At 39.4% G+C, this 17,374-nt stretch overlaps 1 protein-coding gene across 1 annotated transcript; it reads left to right on the top strand.

Annotated features, from left to right (window-relative positions):
• Positions 1–6,758: 6,758 nt before the first annotated feature.
• LOC311181442 (olfactory receptor 10N1-like) lies at positions 6,759–16,037 on the top strand (the record flags this gene model as incomplete). The annotated part of the gene is made up of 2 exons (XM_084249914.1): positions 6,759–6,894; positions 15,241–16,037. The coding sequence occupies 2 exons, from the start codon at positions 6,759–6,761 to the stop codon at positions 16,035–16,037; spliced, it is 933 nt and encodes a 310-aa protein (XP_084106040.1).
• Positions 16,038–17,374: the final 1,337 nt, after the last annotated feature.

Below are 17,374 nucleotides of genomic sequence, written 5' to 3'. Positions count from 1 at the left end.
GGAGAGACAGAAATGAAGGTCATTAGATTGTTAGGAAATGACTAATAATTTCCCAGCCCACCACCAGAGGCCCCTGAACTGTCAACCCAGCAGAAACTCCTGGGCTACCACATCAGGACTAACTTCCCCAATCTTGCACTTGCAGGTAAACAAGCCCCAACAAAGCTGCAGATCTGGAAGCTGAATGAGATTGGCTGATCTTAGTCCTCAGAGACTAAGGATGGGTCCAGCCCCAGGGCAGGCATCTGGGTCACCTACCTCCTCACAGGCAGCTCTGAGAGAAGTGTGTCAAAGCAGAGAGAAAACAGCTGCAAGAAAAATTACGGGAAGGCCCGCCCTCTTCTAGGGACCAATTAAAAATAGTAACTACGTGAGTAAGGGACCGACAGGAAATTCTTAAATGTTCTAACCATTGCTTTTCTGAATCAAGGGAGAATTCTTTAACTCTGGAACTTTTGCTGTCCCCTAAGTAACAATCTGAGCATAAGCAAAGGGAAGGGAGTCCCCCCACCCCACCCCAAGTGAAAATGTAACAGTAACAACATCAACATTAATATAAAAAACTAGATATTTCTGTAGCCTCATTACCAAGGGCTTACTGGCAAGCAGAGGAGAGCTTTTAGGGTCAGAATAGACAGGAAAAGCCTGGAAGGAATAAAGAAGCCTCCAGAGATGAGCAACAAATTCCAAAGGGAACTAATCAAACACCCCAGGACCAGGGGCAACAAGACATCCTGGAACAAGGATGATAAAGAAAAGTATGCTAAGATAAGGGCTGAGACACAGAGACTTTGTTCTGGGCACAGAGACTTTAAGGCAGAGTGAGACCACCAAGGACTAACCAATCACAAAGAGACTGGTGGGGTTTTAGAATAATGAGGGAAAGAAGGTGTATATTCCCTGAGGCAAGACTCCACTTTGGCTTCCTTGCCCCTCCCTGGCCTGGTTCCACTGGCTGGGAGTCCCACTGTATTTCTGTTCCTTTTCTCCTTAATAAACCTTTCGTTTCTCTAAACAAATCTGCCTCTTTTTGCTTGCTTGCCTGAGCGTCATTGAATTTCCTGCTGCGGCTTCTTGAGACACCAACCCGTGGTGGTCTAGTGGCTGGGACACAGCGCTGCCCCTGCAGCCTGGGATCTGTTCCTGGCTGGGAGGCTAGATTTGAAAACCTGAAATCATAGAATTGTTAGGGGGAAAGGATGTCCTGAGCTAATTCCATACAGGCTTTGTGGACTCCACCCCCACTCCAGACCAAAGCCATCAGGACATTGGGAAAGACAAATCCTGTCACCACCAAAGGGAAGGTGGCAGGGACCTGAGAGTGCAGTTAAGCAGCCAGGGTTGGTATAAAAAACCAAACATGTGGGCCTTGGGGTCTCTCGCTCTCTTGCTGGCCTCCTGGCTTCATGGCTCCTGGCTCGCAGCCAGCTCTCAGAGTACCATATGGGATTCCAGATTGGCGGAGCAGTTAGAACGCATTTAAAACTTTGTCTCCCACTTTCCTCCCTGAGTCGTACATTTCCTCATTTGCCCTTCCCTTGTAAATAAACCTTTTATTAACCTTTCGTGTGTGTCTGCAGTAGAGTACTGATAAGTCATTTTAAGCACGCGGGTGAGGACCCACAGTTAGGCAGCCCGTTTTGTATTGGGGCTGCCCTATAACAGTTTGGCGCCCAGCGTGGTTTCCAATTTACGCTGCTTATAATACTTCATTCTAACCCTGAAGTTCATTTCTGCCATTCTATCTTTATTATCATGGAGTCTCATTTTAGTTTCCTCTGAGATTTGCTCTCTTTCCTCTGACTGCAGAGGAATCTCTTTCCTCTCCATTGCAATTCATCTAAGACTTTTTATTATTCTTACCCTACTGAAGCCTTTTATGTATTCGTAAGTTAAAAAAAATAAGTTATAAACTTTTAAATAAAAGCCCAAAATGCATATATTTTTTTTTTATTACTAGGTGTTACATGAGAATACTAATGGTTGTACTTAGATCTCTGATTGCTATCCACTGTAGGTAATAGTCAAAAAGATCAAATTAAAAAAGTTCTCAGAAGTGTATACATCTTTTTGTTACCTGATCTATTACTGATAACAACTATAATTAATAGGCATCACTTTATGTGATCACTGGTAACACAAATTTTGTGTTTGGAGAGATCACATGACACTGGGGCCCAACAAAAACTTAAAATAGATGGAAAGTTGGTAAGATGGAATGAAAAAAAAAAAAACATATGTAGCTATTGTATTTGAATTTTTATGGAAATCAAATATTTTATATGGTAAAACAAATAGCTTTACTTCACACACGAACATTCACTGTGAATGCTAGTTGCACTCTCCCTTTATTGATTTTTAACCTGATTACATCCCAGATTCTAATGAAATTTCATAGAGAACAGGCTTTTATTATGAAAAGGAACCTTATATTTCTTATATAGTATCCTAATTCTAGAAATATTAGTTATTTGCAATCTCTTCCCTATACATATTAATGTTTAAAACAAAGTCAAACAACAACAAAAAATAACTCATCTTCACAGTGGGAAAGGAAGGAATAAGAAAAAGGGAAAGATTCTACAAATGAAGAGAAATATACGCTTTCTGCAAATTTAATAAAGATTATGGGAATAAGAGCATGTGCCAGGAACTTTATAAGCACTACCTCACTCAAACTGTAACAGGGTGGTCCCCAGGAAAGGGGGAGGTTCCCTGCCCCACCCAAGGAAGGGTGGAGCTGAGTAGGAAGAGGAGAAGCTGCAGAAGAGACTGAGGAAGGAAGCAGGATGGAGCCAGGAGACACATGAAGAAACTGCGCTTGTCTTTTGGTCGTGGACTGGGTGACACAGATGTGGGTGAGACCCGTGGGGAGGTGACAATGGCAGCTTTTATCTTGATGTTGATTTTGCTCTTTTCCTTCCGGGCTTGTCTGGTTGTTTCTGGCCCTTTTTTGTGGGTCCCCACTGGAAGATGCTTTAGACTTGTAGCAGGCTTTGGGGCCTTGTTCTGGGCCAATCCCATTTGGATGGACTTTTACCCACGAGGGGACGGGTAACTCTGGATGCTTCATTTAGAAACTAGACTCTGCCTTACCTGTATTGTTTCTTAGTTTTATTAAAGTTCCTTCCCCTTAAAGTCTCCCATGTTTTCTGTTGATGCAGTGGATGACAGAACCCATTTAGAATAGGCAGGTTTGCGGGGTTTGGGCTGCCCCTCTCCCTGTCCTATAACAAAACTTCACAGTCACTGCATGAAATATTAGTAAAACTCCATTTTTAAATTATAATGTTAAGGTTCAAAGAGAATCATTACCTTCTCTAGAACATATAACTGATATGAGACAGACATCTTTCACACCAGAAACTCCTGGCTCCAAGGTGGTACATTATGCTACAAATTCTTCAAAAAACCTCAATAAAAAAACAAGATAATCTTAAAAAATGGCTGATGAACAGGTCAGATCTCTAAGATCCATGGAGAACAAAGAGGTCCATGGGCTCTCTACCCAGAAGAGAAAATGGTGGCCATGAGGAACGGGCAAGCTCAGTCTTCAAAGGAATGGGGAATCATCATTTTGATTCGTGTACTATTTTCTCACTCCCAAACTCTCTCAACTTCCAGCATTTAATTGTTCCCTCTGCTCAGAAGGCTCCTGCTCCCTGTGTCTGGGGATATCCCATGGGTGGGTCTCCAGAGGCACTATGTAATCATGCAAATGTAGATCTTTGTACTTTTCCTTACTCTGAGGCAATCCCCCTAGTGATAGGCCAGCCATTGGAGGTAAAGCTTCCTCTTTCTGCCTAATTTTCGATGAAAAAAAACATTTGTGCTTTGCAGAGAGAGAAACTCAAGTCCAATTCCACGGTGCCCAGGGGAACAGAGAGTCCCATAACTCTTGTAGAAGAAACTGAAGATAAAAGGGAGGGGAAAACATTTGTTAACCTTACTTGGGCTGGTCATGAGCCTTTTGATCATGTAAGTTCAGAGTATCTCCCCATCTTTCTCCTCTTTTTACTATTTCCCCTCATTCTAGAGTTCTTGGTGGCAAATATGTTGGGAGAATTCACAATAGGCCTTGCTTCTCATTTTAGGTGATCACTAGAGCCTTTTCTTCTATCTACGCAACCAAACAGCATGCAGGAATGCATTTATTGATTCTCCTTTTCTTCCTTAATCATTTATTCAGTATCTATCACATTTCAAGTACCACACATTACTTAGGATTAAAAATTTAGTTAAGATATATTTCCTGGCATGGAGAAAATAATAATCTTTATGTTATAAAAATATGTAAAAGATAGTCTTTTCAAAATTCTCTGAAGAATGTACATATTTCATCTTAAAAGGCTCCTTTTCCTTAAATGGAGTATGGCTCAAGGTTTGACTTCCAACCCTATGTTGTCCTGACTTTTTCTTATCTTTCTTGTGACCTTCTGGCTTAAGACAATGACTGTCATCTTCATGCAGGTAACTACTTCCCAAATTCTTTAACATGAGACTCTCTGTAGAAAATATAGTAATAATGAACTATATGTAGCATGTTGTATATATCAGAATCTTTCATGAAGTCTGTCATTTATAAGGAAAAATATTTTTAATATATAGTATATAAAACTTCAGTCTAACATAGTATTCTTTTCATGAGATATTACTCATAGTTTTCCACTGCTGTCTTATAGAAAATATACTGCTCTATAACCAACAGAAATGTGACTCCTATTTACAAATACCTTATAGACTGATACGTTACAGATCACTGTATCACATTATCATGATTCACATTTTACAGTACTTTCAGTGATTTGGAAGGTTGAGTGCTTTTTTATAGGGTATGAAACATGAGAAAGACATTTAAGCCATGGTTCCCAAACTTCTCCATTATGGGTTTTATTTGTATCTCAGCAAAATTAAGAGGAGACCATTATGTCCACAGCTGCATTTACTAAATAAACACTTGCCCCAAACTGTGAGTTATTTAGCATTAGCTATGTTGATGCCAATATTAAGTCAGAGCATTACATGAGTATTTTTACTTTTGCCCAGAATAAAGAGGTAAATAACAATTCCTAGGGACCTGAAATGTGACAGACATACTTGAGAGTCTCATACTATATTATCCTGTTTACTAACAGTTTTGGATTGTAATACAACCCTGTTTTAAAGACAGATAAAATGAAACACAGCAAAGTCAAAAAATAGGTAAACAAGAGTTTAGGTTTAAAAATCAAATCTGCCTGCTTCATAAATGTTATCTTCCCTTATTACCATTCCCCTATAGCAGTGACTATCTGATGCATTACACTGCATTATACTGTTTAATTTAAAACAGAATCTTTATGGAGTACTTATACCATATAACAACTTTTCATGCAGTCTTTTATCTAACAAATATATATTGCCAGCTATTGAGTCACTGTGATAATACTGCAAACACACCAATATAGTCTCAATATAGTCAGATACAATCTGAATTCAGTTCCATCCAATTTCTTTTGTATATGTGGATAATATTACCCTTTTTGAACACTTCCAGTTGTTTCAGAATGTGCTATTAGGAGTCAGTAACTATTAAGGGATTCAGAGAGACTGAATTGTATATTGAAGGAATTGTATATAGAATTGTATATAGAAGCCAAGTCACGATAATTAACCAATTTTCTTATCTTTTGAATATCAAAAAAAAAGAACCTAAAAAATGGAAAACATGTTTTTGGAATTGGCAAGCACCTTAAAGATAAATAGTGTGACAGCTGACTACAGCGCACCCTAGTGGCAGTTTCATGTCCTTCACATATTCACTTAAGTGACATTTTCCTTTAAAATAAAGTTAATTGTCAAACTCAGAAGCAGAATGCATACTGGTGTTTGCCATGGGCAGAGATGAGCAGAAATGGAGAGATGCCTAAATAAAAGCATGTAAGTTTTCAGTAATGCAAATCTAAATAAATTCAAGAGATCTGCTATACAATATTGTACATGTCTTAATAAAATATTGTACATGTCTTAATAGAAAAAAAATTAAGGCAGGAGAAAACACACTCAAAGAGTTGCATAATTGCGATGTCTCACTGTACTAGGATTCAAAAATTCTGATTTCTAGCAAAGATTAAATAGTCTATCTTTACACCTTCATAAATGACATAACTTCACTAAAATTCACCATCCACATGACACAACGATCTGCTAGCTTCTAAGGAATTTAAAACCCCAGGATTATATCTAATTTTACCACTTTTAGTTCTTTTTAAGTCAAAGGCATATTGCCAACTAAGATAATGCTCAAACAAATAATCCAATAGGAATGATACACTATTTTAATCTATCACAATCCATTATTCTCATCACAGGAGTTTATTGCTCATATTGACCTTTGATCAATATTTTGGATATTAGACCAATTATTAAATTAATTACAGATATGCTCTGTAAAGGAATCAGTAGGATCAGACTTATAGGGTAGTCTAATTTAGTGCATTTTTTTGCATAATTGGTTATGAACATGCATCAAACTATGTTGATCTGTATAGTATAAAAATTTTTGCTCTCATATGTTCAATATTTCACCATATAGGAAGACATGGATTTGCCTTATAGCCTCTAAATATTTCAGCTAAATTTCTAGTTCTTAACTTCAACATCTTTCTGTTTGAAGAGTGATTAGTAATGATGAATGTATTGGTCTTTTCTGTCACAAATCGAACTCATCTTCATGCTTTCATGTCTTTTACATTCATCCAGACCAACCCTCCAGGAATATGAGCAATCATACAGAGCTGACTGAGTTCATTCTGCTGGGAATACCTGAGACACAGGGAGCAGAGACTTTGCTTTTTGTCATTTTCTTGTTCATATACTTCATCACCCTGCTTGGCAATTTACTCATCCTCATTGCAGTTGTTTCTTCCCCTACCCTTCACACCCCCATGTATTTCTTCTTGGGAATCCTCTCTACTTTTGACATGTTTTTCCCATCTGTCACCTGCCCCAAGATGCTGTTCTATCTCTCTGGCCAGAGCCACGCCATTTCTTATCATGGATGTGCTGCCCAGCTCTTCTTCTACCATTTCTTAGGTTGTACTGAAAATTTCTTGTTTTGTGTGATGGCTTATGACCGTTTTGTTGCCATCTGCCACCCACTGAGGTATAATCTCATCATGAGACCTGGAGTCTGTATTGGTTTTGTCCTGGGAGTCTGGTGGTTGGGTTGTCTTCATGCCAGCATCCTGACTTCCTTAACCTTTAAGTTGAGTTACTGTGGCTCCAATCAGGTCGATTACTTCTTCTGTGACATTCCTGCTGTCTTACCCCTGGCCTGTGATGACAGCTCCCTGGCCCAGACTGTGGGTTCCACTAATGTTGGCTTTATGGTCTTAATGATTTGGTCCATTCTTTGTGTCTCTTACACACGCATTGGGATTGCCATTTTGAGAATCCGTTCAACAGAGGGCAGGAAGAAAGCTTTCTCTACCTGCAGTGCCCACCTGGCTGCAGTCCTCTGTGCCCTAGTACCTGTAATCATCATCTACCTGGAGCCCAAACCCAAACCATTCACTGATGCTGTAGTGCAGATATTAAATAATATTGTCTCACCCATGCTGAACTCATTAATCTATTCTTTAAGAAACAAGGAAGTGAAAAGTTCCCTGAAAAGAGTGTTCCACAGAACAGTACTTACTTCTCTGGAATAAAGTAAAGGTTTGTGATTGAATTTGGGATTTTATTGTCTCTCGTCATCCTCATATTCTCTGCTCATAAAGGCAGGTAATAGAAAATCCTTCCTGTAAATCATATTTCTTTTCCTATTAGCTTTTCCACTTTGAATGTGTCTCTATAGTTCCTGAAGTCTGTAAGTAACTCTAAATAATATTATCCTCAGCACCTTAATCTGGGTAAGGAACGAAAGGGACATAGCAAGAATCTGGAGACAGATTTCTTTTCCCATATTTGGGCAGGTTTGAGGCATGTTTGCAGGTTGAGGATAATGAGGATCTATGGCCACCCAAGAAACTATACTTCAATAGTTCATCTCTTTGCCAAATCAAACTTCATTGTATTTTACTTACCATACTTAGCAGAGTGCCTGTTAAATATTTTCTGCCTGTGACTACTTCAATTCCTTCAAATTACCAGGAGTAGTATTAACTAAAATATTTATTGAAAATGATTTGTTTTCCAGGCAATGTAATGAATATTTTACAATGTTATCTTATTTAATCTTAAGAGCACCCCCACCCATAGAGTTTCCATTTAAAAGAAAAAAGCTTTGAGGATTAAATGTTTCAGTTAATTGACCTAAGGTTGAACATTAAAAAAAAAAAAAAAAGACCATAACTCAGATTCACTTAAATACAAACACCCTATTCTTATCCCTTTACTAGATGATTGCCCACAAAGATGTACATGGCAATTTACTCATTGTCATTCTCTCTGAGCACATGATACATTGAAGATGTTTAATAAATAACTTAAAATATGTACTTACATAGGTCATGTTTAATTCTTTTCTTTACTGTGATCTCCATCTATTCTGTGCCATAATCCTTTGCACCCATCTATAGATGGTAGCACAGAGATACAGCTAACTGTGTTACCCTTGATAACACATCTAGTTATGATAAAGTCAGGCCTTGACCACCCTCTTAACTCTTATTGGGCTGGTATTATTACTGCGCTATGCTGCCAGTATCCCAAATTACTCTGCAGTGTGAATGAATTGTGGAAGGCTTCCTGTCCAGTGTTAAAGAATATGATAACCTAAATATGGGGTTCATGCTCATCTGGTTTTTACCAAGTTATATTGTCAAATCTGGTTTCCAGCAATACTAGAGTTGATGATTATTTGTGCATTCTTCTGAATCCAGAGAGGAAGAAGGGGCAATATTTTTTGTAGAATCCACAGACACATTAGTATCAAGATATTTTAGTATTTTTTTAGTTTGTATACTCCACTTTTATTACTCATTTTTATCCTATTTTAAACCACTAAAACAGAACCAAAAAAAGTGAAAGTCCCAAGTAAAATAAATTTCTGCATTACAAAAAAAGTGTGATAAAAGGAAAAAATGAATCCCATTCAACCTTAGCTACACAATTTAGGGTGAAATATAAGGTTCTATTGTCCCTACTAATATGATTAGTAAAATCAAGATCATAAAGAATCTTATTATTGAGAGTCAGCTGGCTAGAGAGCTGGCCTGCAAGAGCTGGGTGTCAGATAGACTGAGGCTGGGTGCCTGAGGAAGCAGAAAGCTGACAGGCAAAGGCTGCTAGCCACTGAGCTTGCAGGCAGAGGCCGGTAACCACAAGAGGCATGTAGAGGCACACAGTAGGGGGATACTGGAAAAGCACCAGAACAGGAAAAAGACCCCTTGAGAAATTATGAAAGTAAACTACTCCCAACAGTAACAAGCTCCTCCCTTAGACGCCCCTCCTACTTTCTTGCAATAAACCTGAGCTTACTAATCTTCTGTCCCGTGTTTCGGTGATTATTTCTCAAAAGCTTGGACACAAGAACCCACCTGATGGGCAAAATTTTACATTTTGTGACTACATACCTTAAAAGATATGGGAGCAATTCTAGTATATGTTTGTTGTACTATTAATTCTGGGAATTGGCAGAAGAACCCACTATGATATTTGGTAAAATCTGGAGAGCATCTATGGGTAGATATGCATCACACAGCCACCAGTTTCTTTGCTATACAATGGGAAATCCCAAAAGTGTAGAGATCACATTTGTCTCTCTTACTCAGGTAAATTGTACATTATTGAGGTTATATTGATTTATGCCACTGTATATGATTTACAGGTACAGGTTCACACCTCTTCACATGTATGTTATCACATCCTGTTCACTACCAATGCACCTATATTCTTCCACCATAGTCCATTTGGCCTCCTTCCCTTTTTACTCCGCGCTCCTATCCTCCCTCTCTAGTAGTGTCACTTCCATAGTCAGATTTCACGGTTGTTTTTTTCTTTTTTAATTAAAAATTTGTTTGTTTGTTTATACAAGCACTGGGTACAGTCAGAAACGTGGGAGGGTGAGAGGATTCACCAGAGCCAGAGAGGGGAGCAGAGCAGGCAGAAGGACCGAAGTACACTGCTGAGGGGAGCAGCGGGTGGCAGGAGAGGTCTGCGCGCCATGTGGGACCCTCCTCCCATGGCCGGGGAGCAGCCGGGGATCGAACTGGCGCCTCAGAGGCCGCGGGCAGCTTCGCAACCCAGCGCTCAACCGCTGTGCCACCGGGGAGGCCCTGTTGTGTTGTTTTGTTGTTGTTTTTTTCAAATTTGGTTTTGCTTTGGTTCTTTATATTTCAGATATGACTGAAAAATCCATTATTTGTCTTTCTCCTTCTGGCTTATTTCATTTAGCCTAATGCCCCCTGTTTCCTCCATGTTGTGACAAATGGTATCCACAGTGAGTCTGAGTTCAAGTTAGGGTTACGTCCTAGGGCAAGTTAGGGACAGTGCAGGCAGGGACTTCGGGAGAGTTAAAGAGGCTTGGGAGATCAGGACAGTCAATTCTAAAAGGTGCTAACCAAAACATACTCCAGAGATAAGGATAGCATCAAGTCCAGGAGGACTAAATAAACATGGATGGTAAATCTTGAGAGAATAAAGATCTTGAACAGGGGAGGAAAAGGAGAAATGCTAAGATAACAGCCGGGGGAATGGACCCAGCTGCCCAGAGGAATATGGCCACTAGGAGAGCGTGCCAGTTACCAAGTAGGATGCTGAGATTTTAGAGTAGAAAAAAAAAATTAAATAAAAGTTTAAATACCCAGACACAGGCCCACAGCGGCTTCTTTGTCCCTCCCAGGTACAGCGCATCTGGGAGTCATTGCTTTCTTCCTTTAAATAAATTGTTCTTTACTTTCTTCAATAAAGTTTTATTTTCTCTGCTTACTTGTCTAAAAAGTCTGCGAATTCCTTTTTACAGCTTGGTGAGACAACAACCTGTGCTGATTCAAGGGCTAAAATAACAGGGTACACTGGCTTCAACAGAACATATTCCAGTGATATAGCAAGCGTCCATGCTTAGTTGAATGAATGGACATTACTCTGGCATTCAAACAGTGGTTTATTTGTACATTTATTCACATAAAGAGAGGAACACGGTACATGAGAGAATAAATGGGACCCAAATTAATGTGCACTAATTTAAATATATATTCTAATTTGCCACTTCTTAATTAGTGTTGTATTGACAGTTTGGTATTTTTTTTTTTAATTTTATTTTTATATTCCCCATACAATTGCAACCCCCTTATTTTGGCCCCAATTTGGTATTTTTAAAATGCAAATTTAAGAGTTTAAATCTTTCTATATCTAAAACTTTAGTAAAGCAAGCAACATATAATATTTAAACAATGTACAACACTACTTCTTAAAGTGCTACTTCATCCACAACAAAATAATGTCAAAGAAATTAAGTAGTCTCCAAAGTAGACATAGGAATGGCCGACCAGTATCTTAAAAGATACTGATATCATTACTCACTAGGAAAATGCAAATAAATGCACAAAGAAGTCAATCACACCAATTAAGGTAGCTGTTGTGGAGGGAAAAGAATGTAAATGTTGGCTAGGATGTGGAGAAACTTGGACCCTTGTACACTGTTGGTGGGCATGTAAACTGGTACAACCACTATGGAAATAGTATGGTGTGTCCTCAAAATATTTAAAAATAGTGTTACCATGTGATTCAAGTATTTCAGTTCTTGGTATACAGCCAAAAGGGTCTTGGAGAAATATTCACATTTATAGAATGTTCATAGCACCATTATCTACAATAATCAGGAGGTGGAAACAATCCAAATGAGCACTAGTCATAAACAACAAAATGTATATGCATATGTATATACATATATGTACATATATACACATACATGGGGTAGTATTAAGCCTGAGAAAGCAAGAAAAATCTCTAATTGCAATGTAAGTAATTATGTTTCAATTTTTCCACAATGTAAGAGCTATGGGAATAGGTTGGTAGACACTGGGGAACAATGACAGATAAGCACGTGTCTGGGTATAGGGAAAAAGGGAAAAATTCTCCACCCCTCTGGGTTCTTCTCAGGCTAAACAAGTAATCAAAACAGCATATAATAGATTAGCTAAGGAAAAAATCCATTTACTAACTAACTAAAATCCATTTATTCAAGGAGTCAGGGGTGAGGTATTCTACAATGATTATGTAGGTCTCAATTGCAGCTGGAGAGAAAGGGATAGAAATTCAAAATCCAACTTAATGGGCACAATTCACCAAGGTTTAAGGAGGGGGAAGACTAAACATGTCAAGCAGAGGATGACTTCATTTTTACTCTCCAAGTAATGATGAGATTGTCAAATATGGAGGATGTACTTCCAAATAAAAACACCTGGATGATAAGCCCCAAACTACATTTTTCTAGGTCATAAAAATGAAATGAAAGCAGTGATTGCTGCTTCAAATAGGGAAAGGGTAAAAGATTAGAGAGCAACGGTCTCTTCTTTGTCCATCATGGAAGGGTAAAGGACTCAGATAAAGACAAAAGCTTCTCCTCAGCTTCTGGGGCCTTAATTGCACTTAACTCAAAATAATCTGCAGGGATTCTAGAGGAGATTAATCCTGGGAGTCTTGGGATGGTTTGATTTGGGCACCTTCAAGGATTAAATCCCTGAGATCTATAGAGAACAAATGGGTCCCATGGGATGTGTACCCAGATAGAAATACAAGTTAGCTGGGGAAAACCCATGACCTCCCTGATTCCTAGTTCCTTTAAAGTTTATCCTGATTTCTGTAAACCATGTGCTCACTCCTTATTTTCTTGATACTCAACATTTAATTGTTCCCTTTGTTCAGAGGGTCCCTGCTCAGAGTCTCAGGATATATCCTGGCTGGGGCTCCAGAGGGGCTACTAGATAATTTCAAATCCAAAAGCTAGAGGACATTTTTACTTCTGTTAATTGGGAGGACATTGCCCTAGATGACAGGGCAGATATGAAATACAGAGCCTCCCTTGTCTGTGATTCTGAATGCAACAGGCCATGTGTGGCCTGGATTTTCAGAAACCAAGTCAATTCCATGGCACCTAAGAAAGAAATATGATTGGGATGGAGATCTCCACAGCTCTATGGAAGATACTAGAGCAAAGGAAGTGGAAAAATAATTGTTTTCCTTACTTGCACCAGTCACCACACCTTGAGCACGTAAGTGTTCTGAGCATTTCTCCATCTTTCCATGTTAACTCTTTATCCTCACCCTAGAATCTGCCTAGCAAGGGTTGTGGAAGAAATCTCAATGAAGGCTTCCTTGTCTTTCTATACAATGACTAGAGTTTATCCTTTATTACCTCAATCAGTGAGCATGCCAGGTTGTTATTCATTACTCATTAATTCAGCATTCCAAGAACCAAACAGTTACCGAGGGTTGAAAAATAGGTTGGCTATATTATCTGACACAGAGAAAATATGTTTCTGTGGAAATGGAACAATAGCAAAGATGGAGGACATACTAAACCTTTTGATACAATGTAAAAGACATTCTCCAGGTCTATCCAAATTCTCAGAAGAAAATATATATTTCTTTTTAAATGACTCCCTTTCCTTCTCCTAAAATTGAATATAACTGAGGTTACCAAAGCTCAAAGGGGGTTGGGGGCACAGGGAGAGGATATACAGTGGACTATGGTGGAGGCTTATGGGTGCTTTGGTGGTGGCTGTGATTTCTAACTTTCTATTCAACTGTCTAATGCCAGCTACTCACAGGCACCGCTGCATACTGCAGATTCAATGACAAATGATAGCATTTGCTCTCAGGCACCTCACAGCATAGCAGAACCTGAATTCAATTCCATTCAATACACAGTTAACCAAAGCACAAGAAACATGAGTGACTTCATGTACTCAGCCATCTCCATTTAATGGATTTTTTGTTTTAAAATAAAACAAGCAAATCACGGAAGCAGAGCGAGGACAGTGGTGTGGAGAGAGCAAGGGGTTACTAGTCAAAGGGCACAAAGTCTCTATACACCTGCTGTAGCACACCGTGACAATCGACAATATTGTACTGTACACTGAAATGGTGTTCAAGGTAGCTCTCACATTGTTTTCCTTCCGGAACACATAAAATTATTTAAAATGAAAATAAAATTATTTCTTACCAGAATGCCAAAAAATTTGGTTTTACATCAGAATGCAAGAAAATTAAAGTAGAAAACACAACAAAATTGTGAAATCCTAAACAATTAAAATGCTAAGATAATATCCAAATGTGCAATAGTTTCTTTTCACTCAAAAAAGATGTGCCATTAAGAAAATGTTCAAACTGAGAAATAAATTCAAACAGACTGATACTAATCCGAAAGTTAATTTCACTTATCATAATCCATTGTTCTTATCCAAAGTGTCCAACATGACCTTTGATGGATTTATATTATACTTGACTACATCTTTGAGTGCTGGAAACATTCTCTGCAAAGGAATCAAGAGGAAGCTTCCAGACTGGTCTATTTTAGGGCTCTTATTACAACAGTGTTACACTGTTGGTTGTAATATTAAAGTATGTTCTTTGGTTCAGTCCTCAAAGCCTATTCAGTTATTCAACGTATGAACGTTTGGTTGGTTTTGTATTCATATTCATAAAGGAATATGGTATCTTGAGATATAAAGGCAAAAATTTACTGTAACAGCTCCTAACTGTCTTTGGTAGAATTCCTGTTTCTTATTGCATCATCTTTATTTTTTTTAAGATTTATTTATTTATGCATACAAGAACTGGGGTACAGGCCAGAGGTGTGGGTGGTGAGAGGATTCACCAGAGAGAGTACGGAGCAGAACAGGCAAATGTACTGAAATACACTGCTGAGGGGAGCAGCAGGCGAGACAGGAGAGGTCTGCTGTGCCACGTGGATAGCTCCCTGGCCAGGGATCAAACTCGTTCTGCAGTGGCTGCAGATAGCTTCATAGTGCTGCTTCTCAACCAATTGAGCCACCAGGGAGGACCCTCATCTTTAAGATTGGTGACAATGAATGAATTGGTCTGTGTCTTTCACAAATCAGCCTCTACATCTATGATTTAGTGTCTTTTGTTTCCACGCAGACCTCCCCTCCAGGAGCACGATGAACCACACAGAGCTGACTGAATTCATTCTGCTGGGAATACCTGACACAAGGGGAGTGGAGTCTGGGCTCTTTGTCATCTTCTTATCCATGTACCTTTTCATTCTGCTTGGCAATTTACTTATACTTATAGCGATTGTTTCTTCCTCTGCTCTTCATACCCCCATGTATTTCTTCTTGGGACTCCTCTCTATTTTTGACATGCTGTTCCCATCTGTCACCTGCCCCAAGATGCTGTTCTATCTCTCTGGCCAGAGCCACGCCATTTCTTATCACGGATGTGCCGCCCAGCTCTTCTTCTACCATTTCCTGGGCTCCACGGAAGGGTGCCTCTACTCTGTGATGGCTTATGACCGCTTTGTTGCCATCTGTCACCCACTGAGGTATAATCTCATCATGAGACCTGGGGTTTGTGTTGGTTTTGTCCTGGGAGTCTGGTGTGTGGGTTGTCTCCACGCCAGCATCCTGACCTCCTTTACATTTCGATTAACCTACTGTGGCCCCAACCAGGTGGACTACTTCTTTTGTGACATTCCTGCTGTCTTACCCCTGGCTTGTGATGACAGCTCCCTGGCACAAACTGTAGGTTCCACTAATATTGGCTTTATAGCCTTAATGCTTTGGTTCACTGTTTGTGTCTCTTACACATATATTGGGATTGCCATTTTGAGAATTCGTTCAGTGGAAGGCAGGAAAAAAGCTTTCTCCACCTGCAGTGCCCACTTGGCTGCAATCTTCTGTGCCCTTGGACCAGTAATCATCATCTATCTGCAGTCTACACCCAATCCCTTGCTGGATGCTGTGGTACAAATGTTAAATAATTATGTGTCGCCTATGCTGAACTCATTAATCTATTCCTTGAGGAACAGGGAAGTAAAAAACTCCCTGAAAAGAGTGTTCCACAAGGTAGTACTTACTTCCCTGGAATAAATTACAGGTTTTGTAATGGGCTTTGGATTTGCTGTCAGTTAAGAATATCATCCTACATCCTATCTCAACTTCTTAAGTAATAAGCAGGTAATAGAAAATGCTTCCTCCACTATATTATATTTTGTTCTCTAAGATTTTCTGTTTGTCTGTATAAACCCTGTGCCTACACATACACCTCTATGATTAAGATTATCCTTATTGCCTTAATAATGGGTAAGAAATTCAAAGTACAGGGGCCATCCTGGTGGCACAGGGGTTAAGGACACAGTGCTATCAAGCTATCTCCAGCCATTGCAGCATGAGTTTGATGCTGAGCCAGGGAGGTGACCCACATGGCACAGAAGACCTCTCCTGCTTCATTCTCCCACTGCTCCCCTCAGCAGTGCATTTCAGTAGATCTAACTGTTCTGTTCCCCACTCTGTCTCTGGTGAGTCCTCTCACCCCCCTCCAATACCTCTGGCCTATACCTCAGTTCTTGTGTGCATATATAAATATTTTTTTTTAAGAAATTCAAAGTGCATAGCCAGCCATGGGAGATGGACTTCTTGTACAATAAGAACAGCCAGTTTAACCTGATTGAGAATAATGAGGCTCTGCCTCCCCGGTGGCGCAGCGGTTGAGCGCTGGGTTACGAAGCTGCCCGCAGTCTATGCGGCGCCAGTTCGATCCCCGACTGCTCCCCGGTCACCGGAGGCGGGTCCCACATGGCATGCAGACCTCTCTTGCCGCCCGCTGCTCCCCTTAGCAGTGTAGTTAGGTCCTTCTGCCTGCTCTGCTCCCCGCTCTTGCTCTGGTGAATTCTCTCGCCCTCCCGCGCTTCTGACTGTACCCAGTGCTTGTATGTATAAACAAACAAACAAACAAACAAATAAATCTTTAAAAAAAAAAAAGAATAATGAGGCTCTGATTCCAAGAAGCATTCTACAACAGTTCATCTCCCACCACTTCATTTTTCTTGATCCATTTATAATGTAACTGTTCCCCTTTTCCACCTATAAACATTTCAATTTTCCATGTCCTGGAATAGTATCAACATTAACAGAAAAAAATCTGTTTTCTAGACATTGTGATATATAGTTCACAAATATCAACTTATTTAATCTTCATATCACCACATTCTTGGGAATGTTCATTGAATAAATTACTGGATATTACTTTGCTGTTAAATTATGATGTAGGTGCATGTTTATTCATATGCAAAGGGGAAAACAGATAAAATAATTAGTACACAGAAAACAACATGCACTAATTTAAATAAATAACTATATTTAAGTTAAATGAAGACATATGAAAGCCACTACCTGATGATCTGAGTCTCCCCACTTTTTTTTTTGCC

Source organism: Talpa europaea, assembly GCF_964194135.1.
Source record: "Talpa europaea genome assembly, chromosome: 12".
Classification (NCBI taxonomy): domain Eukaryota; kingdom Metazoa; phylum Chordata; class Mammalia; order Eulipotyphla; family Talpidae; genus Talpa; species Talpa europaea.
Note: the sequence above shows the minus strand (reverse complement) of the source record. Positions and strands in the feature narration are given on the sequence as shown.